The sequence below is a fragment of the Lagenorhynchus albirostris genome, chromosome 18 (genome assembly GCF_949774975.1).
Source record: "Lagenorhynchus albirostris chromosome 18, mLagAlb1.1, whole genome shotgun sequence".
Classification (NCBI taxonomy): Eukaryota; Metazoa; Chordata; class Mammalia; order Artiodactyla; family Delphinidae; genus Lagenorhynchus; species Lagenorhynchus albirostris.
Genome location: NC_083112.1, coordinates 63,771,569 through 63,788,120, shown reverse-complemented (window position 1 = coordinate 63,788,120; position 16,552 = coordinate 63,771,569). Strand labels below are relative to the sequence as shown.

At 38.9% G+C, this 16,552-nt stretch overlaps 1 protein-coding gene across 3 annotated transcripts in view; it reads left to right on the top strand.

Moving 5' to 3' along the window:
• Nucleotides 1-10,442, top strand: part of DCT (dopachrome tautomerase) — a 31,744-nt gene extending 21,302 nt beyond the window's left edge. Inside the window, exons 8-11 of one of the 3 annotated variants that reach the window (XM_060128969.1) lie at nt 276-296; nt 5,470-5,519; nt 6,439-6,640; nt 10,017-10,442. In XM_060128969.1, coding sequence (XP_059984952.1) covers nt 276-296; nt 5,470-5,519; nt 6,439-6,640; nt 10,017-10,195 — 452 coding nt within the window. In that variant the 3' untranslated portion in view covers nt 10,196-10,442. The remainder of the gene's footprint in view (nt 1-275; nt 297-5,469; nt 5,520-6,438; nt 6,641-10,016) is intronic. The other 2 variants (XM_060128970.1, XM_060128971.1) reach the window with 2 other exon arrangements.
• Nucleotides 10,443-16,552: the final 6,110 nt, after the last annotated feature.

Genomic DNA, 16,552 nt, shown 5'->3' with positions numbered 1-16,552 from the left:
CAGTGGTTAGGTTCTTTAGTGGTTAGTACTTAGTTGATGTGCAATAAATTATTGAGCATCTATTAATGTGTCCCTACACTAGATGCCATGCAAACATAGTCCTTTAAGTTCACAAACTGTGTCTGGTAAACAACTCTCCTCATTTTAAATATGGGGAAAATAAAGTTCAGAGAGGCTAAGAGTTGAGTACAACATCAGATGAACTAGTAAGTGGCTGAGCAGAGATTATAAGAAAAGTTTTCTCCTCAAAAATTTCCCCACGTGGAGTCTTCCAGCTACAATTTTGCCTTTTGTCAGTTTAGACAATTCTAATTTGATCACTTCACAGTTGCTTTCATTATAGCTGAGGACACATTGTCCTGTTAGATCATGTTGATAGGGATTAACACTAATTGGTGAGGCAGGTCTGAATAATTTCCCTTGACTTTTGAAAAGATAGGGCATTGGTTTTGTCATGAGTAAGGATTCATGACTTTAAAATGCCACATTTACTTATTTAATATATGTATTTTTAAATAACTGAGATAGACAGCCACTGATTCCTAAGTAGCATAACATCTTGGTGAATTTTACAAGAGCTGAGGTGCCAGAAAGGGTGGCTGGCCACCTGCTTGGGCAGGAGCTCCCAGGGTGGCAGGGTTTCTATAGGCTCAGTCTGGGTGGTTTTATTTTATTTCATTTTATTTTTAATAATTGAAAAGCTCTAATAATATTTAATTAGGTACAAGAAATACTCTTGACTGAAGTGTGTACCACATTCTGTTGTGATATACTCTTATTTACTCTTTTTTTATTGAGGTATAGTTGATGTACAATATTACATAAGTTACAGGTGTACAATATAGTGATTCACAATTTTTAAAGGTTATACTTCGCTTATAGTTATTTTAAAACATTGGCTATATTCCCTGTGCTGTACAATATATCCTTGTGGCTGATTTTATACACAATAATTTGTAGGGATGGTTTGATTTTTAACTTGTACATGCTAAATGGCTAAATGGAGCTGAAGGGGTTCTTTTCAACTCTAGACTTTATAAGGATAAACACATACTGTACTGAGAAGAACTAAACCTGTAACTAAGAGATGAACTATATACACTTCATTATTGATGAATTAAGTAGTATAACAGCAAACCATAATTTATATACAAATCTAAGATGGTTCTAGCATTCATTTGTGTTCCTCTCTCCTAGAGCTTTGGTGGTCCCTTAGTCTTGAATGGCCTGGGAGTATCTCAGTTCTTCTCTAGAATCTCTTCTAACATCACCCTGGTCCTCTCTTTTCAACCTGTATTGTCTGCCTATGATGTATGCAGTTCAGCATACATCACATCTTTTAAATTGACATACTAATAGCAGAACTCTCCTGTGTTCTCTGTTTGCATCTGTTCAAAATTTAATGCTTAAACTACAAGCTTTCTTCCTCAAGGGTATAGCAACTGAGTTCCTAATGCTCTTTTTTTTTTTTTTTTTTTTTTTTTTTTTGCGGTACGCGGGTCTCTCACTGCCGTGGCCTCTCCCATTGCGGAGCACAGGCTCCGGATGTGCAGGCTCAGCGGCCATGGCTCACGGGCCCAGCCGCTCCGTGGTATGTGGGATCTTCCCGGACCGGGGCATGAACCCGTGTCCCCTGCATCGGCAGGCGGACTCTCAACCACTGCTCCACCAGGGAAGCCCCCTAATGCTCTTGATATTTCTTCTTATATGCATGCTATCATATCTTATATACAGTGTATACTGTATAATTTTATGTATACATATGTATATTTTGTATCCAATGCTATTATACAAATCTTTTGTGCAGAAAGGGTGCTTTCCCTATGCAACTCCTCCAAAATGCCTGAAAAATACCTTCTATTCTGTCTGCTCAGGATGCAGTGAGAGAGTGGGTAGAAAAGGATAGGGAGAGAAAATTATAGCAAAACGGGAAACACGCACCATCCGGGCTGAGCACTGCCCGGGAGGCTATTATTATTCAAATGCCCATTTTCTCTGGTTGTTTCTTCTCTCTCACTGAATGTGCCGTCTATGGAGTACTCATGTCCCTGTGGGAGAGCTTAGTCAGCTAAGTAGAAGTTGGGTGTTGTGTAACTATTTCATGCCTATTGCATATGGCTTATTTAGGTATGTAAAACCAACATCTTGACTATACACTGCTTCAAATCCTTGACAGAACAAGGCAAGAATAAATAAATATTATTGATACCATAAAATAACAAGCATGGTTAGCTATGCTTTTTAGGAGTTACCATTAGGAATTCTCTCATTTAGAAATTCGGACCCAAATTTTTACTTGTGACTTCTAACTTAAGTTTTAAATTAGAGCTTCTCATATGGAACTGTGTGTCTATCATGTGACTTTTAAATGCTCAGATATGAATTCTTAGAGGACCAGAGCATCATCATGTTACCACAATAAGATCCACTCTGATTATGAATGACATCTTCTGGATAGTAATACCTGAACTCAAGTGGTGAAAACCACAGTGAGCTGGTCTTTGATAAAGTACAGATGTGTTTTCAGTCAGCCTCAGGTTTCGATAGTAATGTTCCTCCAGGCACAGATACTCTTCTCTTGTCATCACGAGATTCCATGTGGCCGCAATCTGAATTTGCAGCCATTTAAATGAAGGTTAAGTTTGGTAGTAACTTTATCCTCCAATGATCTTGAGAAAGGCATGCATGCTTTCCCTGTACTTTATTAAGTTTCTTTATGCCTGTAAGCACAACATTTGTTGATCAGTTGCTTTCTTCTGCAAGGGTTACATTTAAAAATTTTTACCTCGAAAGCCCATGTAATCACATTTTCTTTAATACTGCCTCGCAAGTTGAAATTTAGTGGGGTTTTTTTTCCTTCCTGTACCTATCCACACTTTGTTGGAACAAGATAGAATAAGTTTTATACCGAAATTTGTAACCTCATTTCTGAAGCACTCAATTATTAATGCCAAAATGTAACTATGAATCTCTATAGCAGATATAAGTCAACAACAGTTTACTTTTACTTTGTTCTGTTTTTATTTATTATCATCAAATTACATTTGGCCTTTATAGAGATATTAACTTAGCTTATTTTCAACCTGTGTCCAACAAACATTTCATTAGTTTCTCAAGAGCAATTCAGGGTATTTCGTTGAGGAACAATGTTCACAACTTCATCAAAAATACCTAGTCTCCAGGTTGCACTACTTCTCTTTCTAGCCTCTGGATATATTGTTGCTCACAGCATTTTGTCTGTTGCCTTTTTTGCATCTTCTTGGCACACACTGGCCTTTTTTTTTTACTACATTCTATAAATTGGGTACTCTGTGTGTAGTTCCTACTAGAGCTTTTATTGTATAATGTTTAACAACTTCTGAGACCTATAAGAGACCTCTGAGACCTCTCCTTCTTACTCTTCCCCTGTTATTTCTCCAAATTATGAATTGTTTTAGAGTGTTGTCCCCTCCTTAATTATTTACACTTTGTGCTGGGTTAATTCTAGTGCTTTCACCCAGTTATTTACCTCTTACAGCATTAAATCTGCATCTTTCTATGCCCCGAGAGTCTCTTATTTCTTTTCGTAAATCACAATTTGATCTCTCACTTGAACTCAGACAGTATCTAAAAGTTCAAGAGATGCTGTATGGCCTTCCTTGGAAAATACATTCTGGTACACCCCTTTTTCTGTGTATCACTTAGCATGTGGTTCAGCTGCTTAAAACAGAAAACCAAAATTACAGAAGCCTAAACAAAAGAGAGGTTTATTTTTCTCTTTGTGTAAAAGACCTCTAGTGGCAGGCGGTCCAGGGCTGGTATAGTAGCTCCAGTCATCATGAACACCTTCTGTCTTTCTGTTTTACATCCTTGGTGAGTGGCTTCTTTTCTTAACTTCGCTCGCTAGCTGCTAAGATGGCTGCTGCAGCTTCAGTCATCACATCCATGTACCAGGAAGCAGCAAGCAGAGATGGAAAATGAAAAGGGGACACTTTCAAGCGAGACAACCACCTTTAACGAGGTGTCCTAGAAGTCCTATCCAATGACTTGCAGTTAAATCTCATGGATAACTTGACACATTGTTTCACCCCAAACACAAAGGAAGTTACTGTGGAAGAAGCAGAGAAAGGCAACCCACAGTGCTTGCTACACTTAGACACTGTACATCTATTGCTTGGTCTCCACGCTTGAGGCAAAACTTCTGTTTGAGACTGGCAGGCTCCAGAGGCTACACCTGGAGAAGGAAGCACAATTGCCCTCTCTGGGAACCTCTTAACCTTATGTGGAGTTTCCAGGATTTAGGGCATGTGATATTGTTTTCAGAGACCCACACCAACAACTAACACTTAGCTCCTTTTCCAGGGCTGAGGCCCCTTCTCAAAGATGAACTGTTTCTGAACTCTTCTTGTGGGAAACATTGGTCACTAGCATTATCATGTGTTCTTCTCAAGTTGTTGCTCATGCGATAAACTCTATGCCTTTATTCCTCCAGGGTTTAAATTTTGTTACTCAAAGCCAAGATTTCAGAACTCAGAAAATCCTTTCTCTCTGTGAAAGCCCAGGTCTTACAATTTGATGTTTTGGTTTTTAACATGATTGTCTCTGCCATGAACTTTAAAAGTCCGTTCAGGAAAAAAATCCCCTCAGTAAATCACTTGATTCTTTTTACTATCCTGAATGTAGAAAGCTCTCACTGCTGCCTGAATGGGTGGACTAACTACAAGAAACTTTGGGTAAGATTTGAAACTATTATCTACTAAATAAACAACAGTAATACAAGCCAGAAGGGCAAGGCAATTAAAAGGGTGAAGAAGTGCAAAGGACTGAGAAGTCAGACTGGGCTTCCCTGGTGGCGCAGTGGTTGAGAGTCCGCCTGCCAATGCAGGGGATGCGGGTTCGTGCCCCGGTCCGGGAGAATCCCACATGCTGCTGAGCGGCTGGGCCCGTGAGCCATGGCCGCTGAGCCTGCGCATCCGGAGCCTGTGCTCCGCAACGGGAGAGGCCACAACAGTGAGAGGCCCGCGTACCGCAAAAAAAAAAAAGAGGGCAGTCAGGGAAGATGTCTCAGTACAGGGACCACTGAGCTTGTCCTGAAAGACTCTGACGCCAGAAAACAGAAGGAACAGGATTGCAGACAGAGGGAAATAGCACTTGCTAGAAAGAGGCCTGTTTGGCTGAATTGTACAAAATATAAAACTAATTTGCATGGCACTGTCATCAGCTAACAGAAACTTATTAAGCATCTACTCTGTCCAAGTTGTATGCTAAGTCTAAAACTTCAAAGATGAAAAGGCCTTATCTCTGGCTTTTAGGAGTTAGGGGTCTTGTTAGGGGAAATTGATAAACAAATAACAAGTTATAGTATAATTTGACGAGCTCTATAATTGGTAAATTGGTAAACGAATTCATTTAACAAGTATTTATTGAAATAAATGTCCCCCTTCCCCCTTGCAGCAAACCCTGGGTTGACAGGCCCTAGGGACACAGTAGGGAAGGAAAAGCAGACAGGGCCCCTGGGCTCCCTGAACGACAGTCTAGGAGTGAAAGAGAGCCTCTAACCACGGGGCTGATTTCTCACATTTACGTCCTGCTGCAAAATCAGGACTATAAATGTGAAATTTTGCTGTTAATATTTTAAAACATGTAATAATTGCTGTATTTGAAAAGGACTTAGCTTCCTTGAGAAAATACAACAGCACTATGTGCATTACAATGTTTTTAGACTTTTCCTGGCGTAACACTGAGAATTCAGATGATAGGGTTATAAAATGAGCACATAGAAGGGTGTTCCTGGTGAGAAAAATTTGAACACCCATTTTGGATATTTTCTTTCTTTCTTTTCTTTTCTTTCTGTCTTTTTTTTTTTAAACTATCCATTTGTATTATAATACTGGTAAACACGTTTCCTTTCTCTCTTGTTAAAACCAAATCATCTGAATACTGACTACACTATATATCTCAACACACTTGCCTTTTTTTCTGAACCTAATAATTAACATGCATTTGTTGAAGGCCTCAAATATTCCTAAACCAATGTTAAATCTGCAACATGAACTTTCATTTGTCTTAACAAAGGGGTTTATAATCCTGTTTGGAGAGATATGCCATACAGCCTTGGAAACATCACTAAATATGCCAGTGGGTATGTCACCAAGAAGTTCCTGATGTCAAGAAGAACCAACCCCGGGCTTCCCTGGTGGTGCAGTGGTTGAGAGTCCGCCTGCCGATGCAGGGGACACGGGTTCGTGCCCGGGTCCGGGAAGATCCCACATGCCGCGGAGCGGCTGGGCCCGTGAGCCTGGGCTCCGCAACGGGAGAGGCCACAACAGTGAGAGGCCCGCGTACCGCAAAAAAAAAAAAGAAGAACCAACCCTATTTCATTTTAGAGAAAGTTCCAATCAGATTGGTCTGATTGCAACAGACCTATCAATGTTAACACCGTGTTCAACTGTCTTGCAGGTCCTTCATTCCTTTACTGATGCCGTTTTTGACGAGTGGATGAAAAGATTCAATCCCCCTGTGGATGCCTGGCCTCAGGAACTGGCACCCATTGGTCACAATCGGATGTATAACATGGTTCCTTTCTTCCCTCCGGTGACTAATGAGGAACTCTTTTTAACGGCAGACCAGCTTGGCTATAGCTATGCCATTGATCTGCCAGGTAACTAATGCAACTTCTAAATGCATGATTCGTTCATCTTCTAAAGAAGCTTTCTCTCCTTTTTCCTTTCTTTCTAGTGTAAACCACGACCTTAAATTGAAGTACTCAGGTCTAGTTAAGTTTATTGGCAATTTTATAGAGTATCTATATTTACCAAAATGAGCCTTTAAACTACCGATTAAACATCAGAAAAGGGACTGGTTGGATGACTCCTGCTTTAGAAAACTGAAAGTTGTTAAGAGAACTTATTTCACAGGGAAAGTATCTACACCCGATTTGACAATTCTACTTGCATTAATTGAAAACTGGCCGTGGTTTGAAATGCCTAAGCAATAAAATCAAAATACACTAGCCACCTACGGATGGGTACTAGCAGGACCTGAAGGTAAGGCTGGGCTTATGGTGAGGCAGACGCAGCACGTGACTCAGGCACAAAGTTCAAGGGCAGGCCAAAAACTCAGTAATTGAGCTAAGGAGTAATATTCTCAAATACCCAAATTCATGCAAAAAAATCTATGATGAATACACTACCAAAAATTTAAAGACAGCTGTCGTTGTTTGTTTGTTTTATACCCCTGCATCAGTTTGTAAGTAGACCATTTTTTTTTTTCCCCCAGTTAGCCAGTACCAACCTGCTGAATGGGTTTGTGAAGATGACAATGGCCTGCCAATAGATTGGGCTGCACGGGGCTTCACGTGTACATTTTTTTTTTTAATGAAATTTTTGAAGTCATGTTTTTAAGTTGTAGGTTTTTTGTTAGCTTTTCCACCTGGTTCAAAATATGGGAGGATGTTTTGATAAGTGTAGGTAGGGGCATTATATTTTTTTATTTGCCCAGGCCCCAGTATAGCGCCATGTGTCATTTAAAGAATCTTAGGACAGGTTGAGAAAGGAAGGTAAAACAATTTTAAAAATCTCTAAATTTTTCAAGAAGCTGCAAAACATACGGCCTATCTGCTGGTGGCATTTCCCCATTGGTGCAAAGTAATCAAGATGATTTCTGAGGTCACGTGTCTCTCTCTCTCTCTCTCTGTCTCTCTAACTTTCAAAGCCTTTCAGACCCTGGACCCTGTCCTTTCTTTTTCCTTCCAGTTCTACATCTACTGCAGCTTACTGATTTGAAGTTTCCGTTCTTTGGTCAGCTAAGGATATCTCTTTGAAACCTTTCTCTTTTCTCTGGGATTGAACATAATAATAATCAGAAAATTTGGAATGTGCATTTTGACCATGCTTCCATGTCTTCTGGCATCAGCCAATTAACAGGTACAGACCAAGAGTCTAAACATGCCCAGAATGCACTAACTCATTAGAAGATACAAATTACATTCATTTATTGGTTTAACAAAGAAATTTACAATCCTGCCTGGGGAGACATAACTACAACAAAAGGTTGGAGAAGGGAGAGAGGGATTTGGGAAAGGAGCTGGGTCTTGAACTAGATTAAAGAGATGGTAGGTCTTAGGTAGGTGAGGGGGAAAGAAGGGAGCATGTTAGATTGAAGAAGGGCAGGGAACAGGGCTGTGAAAGACACATGTAGTCTATATAGAGGACCATGAGACGAAGGTCTGGTTGTAGTGGAGGGCTTGGGTAGATAACTGTGAATTAAAGTTGGATTTGAGAGAAGGGCCTGGTTACTGAGCGCTTTAAAAGCTGGGCAAAAACCACGAGATGCCACTCTACATCCAGAAAGCAGAAAGTAACAAGTGTTGATGAGTGTGGAGAAAATGGAATCCTCGTGCACTGCTGGTGGGAATGTTAGGGTAGTCTCTGTGGAAAACAATATGGCAGCTCCTCAAAAAATTAAATGTAGAATTACCATACGATCCAGCAATTCTGCTTCTGGGCATATATATACCCTCAAAGAATTGAAGGCAAGTAATGAGATATCTGTACACCTCTGGTCATAGCAGTGTTATTCACAACAGACACAGGTGGAAGCCGCCCAAGTGCCCAATGACAGATGAATGGATAAAAAAATGTGGGCGATACATACAATGGGATATTATTCAGTCTTAAAAAGGAAGGGAAATCCCATCACATGCTGTAACATGGGTGAACCTTGAAGACCTTATGCTAAGTTAAATAAACCAGTCACAAAAGGACAAATACTAGGATTCCACTTCTATGAGGCACCTAGAGTAGTCAAATTCATAGAGACAGAAAGCAGGATGGTTGTTACCAGGGGCTGGGAGGGAATGGAGAATTGGGGAATTACTATTTCAGTTTTGCAAGAGAAAAAATTTCTGTGGATTGATGGTGGTGATGACTGCACAAAAATGAATGTATTTAATGTCACGGAACTTAATTTAAAAATGGTTAAGGTGGTAAAACATATGTAATGTGTGTTTTCCCACAATTAAAAAATAATAAGTAACTAAAGAAAAGCTAAGCAGAGGAGTTTGGACAATAACAAAGGCAATCGTTTTTGGCTCCTGAACCAAGAAATGACAGAAAAAAAATCTGTGTTTTAAGAAGATGAAGATGGCAATAGATCCTGCCAGATTGCTGCAGGAGGAGACAAATTAAAATCCTCTTGGAGAAACACCATTGTGATGAGTCAGGGTCCTCTGTGGGACTGGAGGGAAATAACTAGAAGGACAATCTTACATTTAGAGAAGTGTAGAGTATAGAACAAGAACCCAGTTCAGAGAAACTGAATTTAAGAACAGCTGGCCAAGGATATGATAATTTTTAAGGAAACAACAAAAAATGAAATCCATTAATTTTGTGGAAAAGTGCTTATAAAATATATTTGAATAGAGGATTGGATTTATCATGTGATGATTCAGGTTTTATTCACAACTATTTAAATGGGTCCAAATCCCTTCTGCTCTTGCTATTGATTCTCTCCTGTTATAATAGCCAATCTCATTTGTCTTACTCACTTATCACCCCATAAAAAAGGTAGAGACAATAGAAGAATTTCTAGACCTGAAGGTTGTATATTTTGCAGTTCCCCAGATACCATTTTAGCATGCATTTTTTTTACAAATGAGTTTCTAACTCACAAAAGTAGTTATATACTTCCTATATAACTACTTTTTATTAGTAGTTGGAGGGTTTATTGTAGTTGTAGTTGGAGGGTTTATTAGTATTGGAGGGTTTATTCTGTGTAAGTATTTATCGTAAGAAATTTTTAAAATGCAATAATCTACATTCAAATAATGGAATGCCATTTCCCACTTCCTCCAGAAAAACAATTGTGGATGTGATAAATAGTCGGTAAGGAAGGAGAAGATAAATTTTATTCCGGCCAGTGTAGTTTTGCTTTATCAACAAAAGTGCATGTGAAAGGCTAATAGGTTTATTCTTCCCTTGTCTAAGAGTATTCAGCCGATGAAAATCCCAATCATAGACCCTTCTCTTCTGCTTTAATTTCAGTTGAAGAAACTTCAGATTGGACCACAACCCTCTCAGTGCTTATGGGGATGCTGGTGGTTTTGGTTGGTCTTTTTGCACTGCTGCTTCTCCTTCAATATAGAAGAGTCCGAAAAGGATATACACCCTTAATGGAGACACAATTAAGCAAGAAGAGATACACAGAAGAAGCCTAGATGCTCACGCCTTACCCTAGAGAAGAGGCTGGCCAAGGCTTAGTTCTGACACTGACAGTGAGCAAACGAATCCTCACTGTTTTTCCTTTCATTGACGATCTTTGGCATAGCTCCTCCTGTTGTGGTGATCCCAAATACGGACGGACGATGCTTAGCTGTAGTTTCTGGTTTGCTTTGTTTATCTAACAAACAAGCTAAAGTGCTTGAGGGTGTCTCTACCATCAAACAAAGGTAGAGCTGCTGATGATTGGTGGTATTTGTTAATAATTCCTCATTTTGATTAAGCCTCCTCGTGTTCTGAGAGCACCCCAAAAAATCGATAGAGTGGATTCATTGAAATTTGCAGGTCAGTGTAATTTGAGAGCTGGACAAGATCATGGTTAAATCTTTCTCAGCCCACACGTCTTCATTTGTAAAGGGATGGGGGCAGGAAGGTGCAGGTGCTACATGAGTCTCCAAGGTCTCTTTTAGGTGTAAACATCTGTGATTTTAGGTGGCTTCCTGGTCATCTTTCTGCGGCTTCTTTTTCTTCTTTTCTCTTGTTCTCTCCAGCCTTTAAAATGGCCTTGAAGATGAAAATAGGCCTTATTTTCCATACAGGATGGAGAACGAATGAATGAATGATCAATTTGGTTCTCTTTTATAAATTAGACTTTACAGAGTTTATAAAGAGTCTGCAGTTCTTAACAGCAGAGCTATCACCAGAGTCCATATTCCTTTGCTAGGGAGCCTCAGATGAAAACTTATTCATGCATTTGGCTTATTTTTAAGAGTTGACTTTAAATTCATTAATGCTGCCCTGTACTGATGTTACTTACAAATGCTAATTGCGTCTTATCATTTAAAAGCAAACCATCCATACAAAATATGACAATTCAGAATTAAATGGCTATGATGCACTAAGTAATCATCAGATTATGAGAGATGAGAATGAGGCAGTCTTTACGAAAATGTTTAGGCTTATCAAGATGATCCCTACTTCTGACGAGTTAACGTTTTTTGAGCTCTTAAGGCAGTTTCATCTGTTCACGTCTGGTATCCATGCACTAGGAGTGAAGCCACCGAGGTGGCCCTTCTGTCCACTCACTTCAGCTCCTCTCTACTGGAATGGATGTGTGTGAAGAATGGGGCTTAAGAGCACCCTGGAGCCTTCTCCATATGGGGGGCTACAGGGTGCAAGATTTACCAATACCCAGTGTTATTCCCCGGAATAAGACTGCAGAAGCCAGAGAAATGGACAGAGCTCAATCTGAACTGAATTTGAGTGAGTCTCATAAAGTATATCTGAGAGTAGGCTCAGCAGAGGAGAATCAAGACAGCCCAGAGTCCTTCATGGGGTGAAGCCCTGCTTGGACCTCTAACCAGCGCCACATGCATAGATCTCAATGCCTGCCTTTAATAGAATTCATGGAAAATTCAGCAATGTGTTATGAACATGGTCCACTCTGGCAGGTTTATTTTCTGAACTCAAGGTTGTTGGGGAACACATTTTTACATCCTGTTTTTAAACCAAAAGAGAAATATCTTAAGATGAAGATATAAGTGCGCGTGGTAGGTATGTTCCTGAAAAGTTGTGTATAAATCAATTATACATTAAAAGCACCAGGGGAAATTACTTTTTATGAACGAACTATTATGAATAATTCTATAAAGCACATAACCACCTCTAGCTTATCCTTCGAGTATATCAGAATTTTCATACATCATATTCTCATAAGATTTGTTTAAAAGCAAGATCTATCTGCGGCAGAAATAAAGACTAACCATTTACACTTAGCTCCTTTTAACTATAGTGTGTGCAACTTTTCATAAATATTATGTTTTATGATGCCTTCCTAAGAGAAATAGTTTCCTAATTTTGTAGTTCATATTAGAGTAGTAAAATTTTCTAGCATTTTCTAACATTACAATAAATCAATGACGACTGCCTTTCAGCAAATCTAAAGGTAGAAAAACCCCGTAGAGCAAAAAGTTGGTATTTACTTACAGTGAATACTATGCAGATAAACTCAGAAAATATCACCGAGCATTGTACAGCCATACCTCTCAATGATGGGGGGAAATATTCAACCTTGAAGAAAATGAACAGATTGCTTTATATGCTTCTATCTGTAGTATTAGAAAAATTGTGTGTATATGAAGTATGATTTTAAAAGAAACGCTTCTTAAAAGCTAACATTCAAAAGTGAAATGAAATCCAATAACATCTTTGTGAATTAAATTCTCTTCTAATTCTAAAATTCTTTGACATAAATTTGTGTCTTGCTTAGGATTTAACATTGTTAATTATAATAATCCTAATGAATAATTCTAATCTCACATTAACAAGAAGTAGAAAACTTACTCAAGAGGAAAATAAAAATTGTTTTGCAGATTATTGTTCGTCTGTTGGGGGCTATTGTTTTTTAATTTGTGAACATCAATTCCCATCTTTTTGGCACTCGATATATACATGAAATTTTATGTATATACATAAAATACATAATAACTACTTCACTTTTGAAAATAAGTCCTTAAACTTGGATGGCATTATGCTAAGTGAAATAAGTCAGACAGAGAAAGACAGATACTGTATGATATCACTTATACTTTAAATATAAAACATACAATAAAGTAGTGAATGAAACAAAAAAGAAGCAGACTCACAGATATAGAGAACAAACTAGTGGTTACCAGTGGGGAGAGGGAAGGGAGGAAGGGCAAGACAGAAGTAGGGGATTAAGAGGTACAAATTGTCAGGTATGAAATAATACAGCCAATATTTTATAATAACTCTAAATAGAGTATAACCTTGAAAAATTCTGAATCACTATATTGTACACCTGTAAATTGTGTAATATTTTATATCAATTATACTTCAATTAAATAAAAAAGAAGTCCTTAAATATGCTGGTGTTTCTAATTTCTATTGAGTTTCTAAGCAACTGCTACTTCCTAGCTCTCTATGATATAGGCAGGAAAAGGAGATACTACCCCTTTTCCCAGGTAAAGAGTCACCTCTGATGTCCCTACAGTCTAAAGTCTAAAGACTGAAATTGGAGTGGGGGGGGGTAGGGAAGCCACTTGAAGTCACTGTCTAGGGAGGCAGCCTCCTCCTAGAGGAGGCTTTCAGCTCAGTCAGCTTGTTGGAGACGCCCCGAAGAAGGAAATTAGAGCCAATAGAGGTAATTGTTACATGGCGTTCGCTTCCACTTCTAGATTTGAAGCTTCTAGAGGTCAGGTTGTACAGCTCTCTGTACAGCTCCAATGCCATTGTATCAAAGCACTTTAAATAAATAGCTAGAAAACGGTGGTGGTTAATTGATACAGGCACATAAAAGAGCGAATTCACCTCCCCTACCCTACCCCCTGCCCCCTCAGTGGGAGATAGCTACTCTCTTCAATGCAGTGGCAAAACCCAACTCTTCCTATTTCTCCAGGGCCTTGTTCATCCTGATTACTCTGTAAATATTTTTTGAATGCATAAACTAATCTCAAAGTAGAACTTTTTTTTTTTTTAATTTTGTTTTTTCAAAGTAGAACTTTTCATTCAAGGCTTCTGGCATGTGTTTTGACATGTACTGGATAAAACATAAGATAATGGGGTCTTGTATCGCTGCCATGAAATGAATAGCAGCCTATCTTTCAGATTTTGAGTTGTGCCTATGCTAGATAGAATTTTACTCCATACAACCTAATATGAGGGACTACTTCTCAGCCATATTTTCTTCTTGGGTGTATCTTTTCCCCACCACTGGTAGGCCCTAATTCTACCATTCATACAGACAAGAGTAGAAAGTTAAGACCTCACAGTATCATTATAGGGCCTTCCACCATCTGATGTCTTAAAAGCCTTGTTTCCGTGGAAGGAGTTAGTGGGCAAATGATATAGCCAGGCAAAATCAGTGCCTTTCTTACATGGATGGACCCATTGGTGAAACTAAAGAAATTCTCAAAGATAACATGATACTTTACTTATAATGGCAGTTCAAGATGAAAATAATTCCTGTGAATTTAATTATACTTGGGTAGGTAGTTTAATGAAATCTTGAAAGCAACACACAAGAAAATTGTGAGCAATAGGATAAAAATTTTGAAAGCTAAACAAAACAAACACACAAGCTTCCTATTCAAGGCCTGACTGCTCTGTATATTATCACCAACAGTATTTCTATTTGGAAGAAACCATTAACCCACTTATGTTATTTGCCACGTTGATTCAAGCCAGAATTCTTGGATGTAACATGACGGAATTTGGTCCTTTCTTCTAGCCATTCTCTGCTCCTTTGCTGGTTTATAACAAAGCTAAAACTATCACAGTGTCTCCCAAACATAACTGCGAGAAGCTTAAACTTGTTCCTTTTTATTAAAATACTAGAGATTTCACTGCCAGAGTAGACACTCTGATTACTCATTCACTTTGTATGTTATTGGGTGTTTCTGAATTTGTAATGAGCACAAATGACCATTTTGATTGAGAGGAATTAGGCTCACAGTAAAGCAAAACCTGCCCTCTTGTGTTGTATTAGAAAATTGCACAATTTTGGTAAAGTTCTTAGAGCTGTTTTCCTCTACCGTGGTTAATTGCCTGGGGTCAGAGAAAAAAACAAATGCCAGAAGGTTTGCCATCAATTCAAAAATCGGAACAGATAAAGCACAATGTTTAGAAGGAAATGATTTCCTGTGCAGGCAAGGTAATCATATAATTAAAGCTCTTAGACTTTCCTTTCCAATGTACTTTGAAATGTTAAATGTTCCCCTGCAAGTCATAAAACTCTGGGTGAACATTTCAGGCCACTGGGCAAAACTCTTTTATGCTTGTCAGATACACAGAGGGTATAATTTAGTCAAATATTATTTATATGATCATACTGCAGCTGGAGATAGGGACTACTTCTTTTTCAACTAAAAACAGTTATTGAGGGTTTCCCTGGTGGCACAGTGGTTAAGAATCCACCTGCCAATGCAGGGGATAGAGGTTCGAGCCCTGGTCCGGGAAGATCCCACGTGCCGCAGACAACCAAGCCCACGTGCCACAACTACTGAGCCTGCGCTCTAGAGCCCACGAGCCACAACTACTGATCCCACATGCAGCAACTACTAAAGTCCGCGTGCCTAGAGCCCGTGCTCCGCAACAAGAGAAGCCACAGCAATAGCCCCCACTAGCCACAACTAGAGAAAGCCTGTGTGCAACAGTGAAGACCCAACGCAGCCAAAAATAATAAATAAATAAATTAATTAAATTAAATTAAAAAAACTGTTACTGAGAAGGTGGTAAATTTCAGTAAAGTTTTTAGAAAAATACTGGATCAGTGAATTGAAACCAGATATAAATATCTGAATTTGGGTGTAGGTGTGAGCAGTGTCAGAAAATGTCCTTTACTGTAGAAAATTCACTTTTCAAGACTGGACTATTGGCATGGTGGTACCCAAAGCAAATGTTTACTTGGGTGCCCACAGTGGCTTATCTCATATTAGGTGATTGCAAAGATAAAGAATCTCAAATAATAAAGATAATATCTAGGTTTTGTGAAGCTCTTTCTTCTAGTATGTACACCCAGGTAAAGATTAGAGGGGGGAAATAGGCAGGGCATTTGTTTGCTTATTCTGAGAAGTTTTGTTTAAGTGAAAAAATTGGGGCTGAAATTTTCCAGCTGGCTCTATCTGTTATTCTCTTTCTCTGGTGGTTCTCTCTGAATGGGGATTCCAGACACGGCGACAGTAGCTGTTTTTATGGTGAGTAGGGAAAAGGAAAAAAAAAAAAGTCCTCAAAGCAGCAATGGGGAAGTCAGATTCAAGACACTTAGAATGTCATTCATTTACTCCCTATTGATAAATATGTTATTATGTGGCACACTTTGCTGAAAACTTAATTTCCAAAGCAGCAAGTTTATTATTTATATTTCTACTTAAAGTCTCATTTCTAATATTTCTGCTTCTTTAAAAAAGCAAGTTTGGGAGACTTGCATGGGGTTCCCCATAGTTGTATGTCCCAAATTACGATTGTTTGCTACTTCAGTAAACCTTGTTTTCCTGGTTTAAAAAAAAGGGGGGGGGGAGTTTTGTCTTGACTATTGCTACTAACCAGCTTTTTCCTTCTTAAAAGAATATCCGTATTTCAAAAATCTTGCATTCCACACCAAGGAGTGATGCTCAGCTAAGCCACACGTGTCGATGCTTTGTCTCACGAGTAACTCAAGCGACGGATCAGTCTTGAAAACAGAAATGTGATCTCAGTCATAATCCGAGCAGTCCTGTACCACGCTCTCCTCTTTAGTTGTGGCCAACACATAACTTCCAACCTTTTCAGCTCTGAAACTCTGACGTGAGCTGCACCTTTTCTTTTCCTTTCAGGCATTTTACAATTCTGAGGCTTGT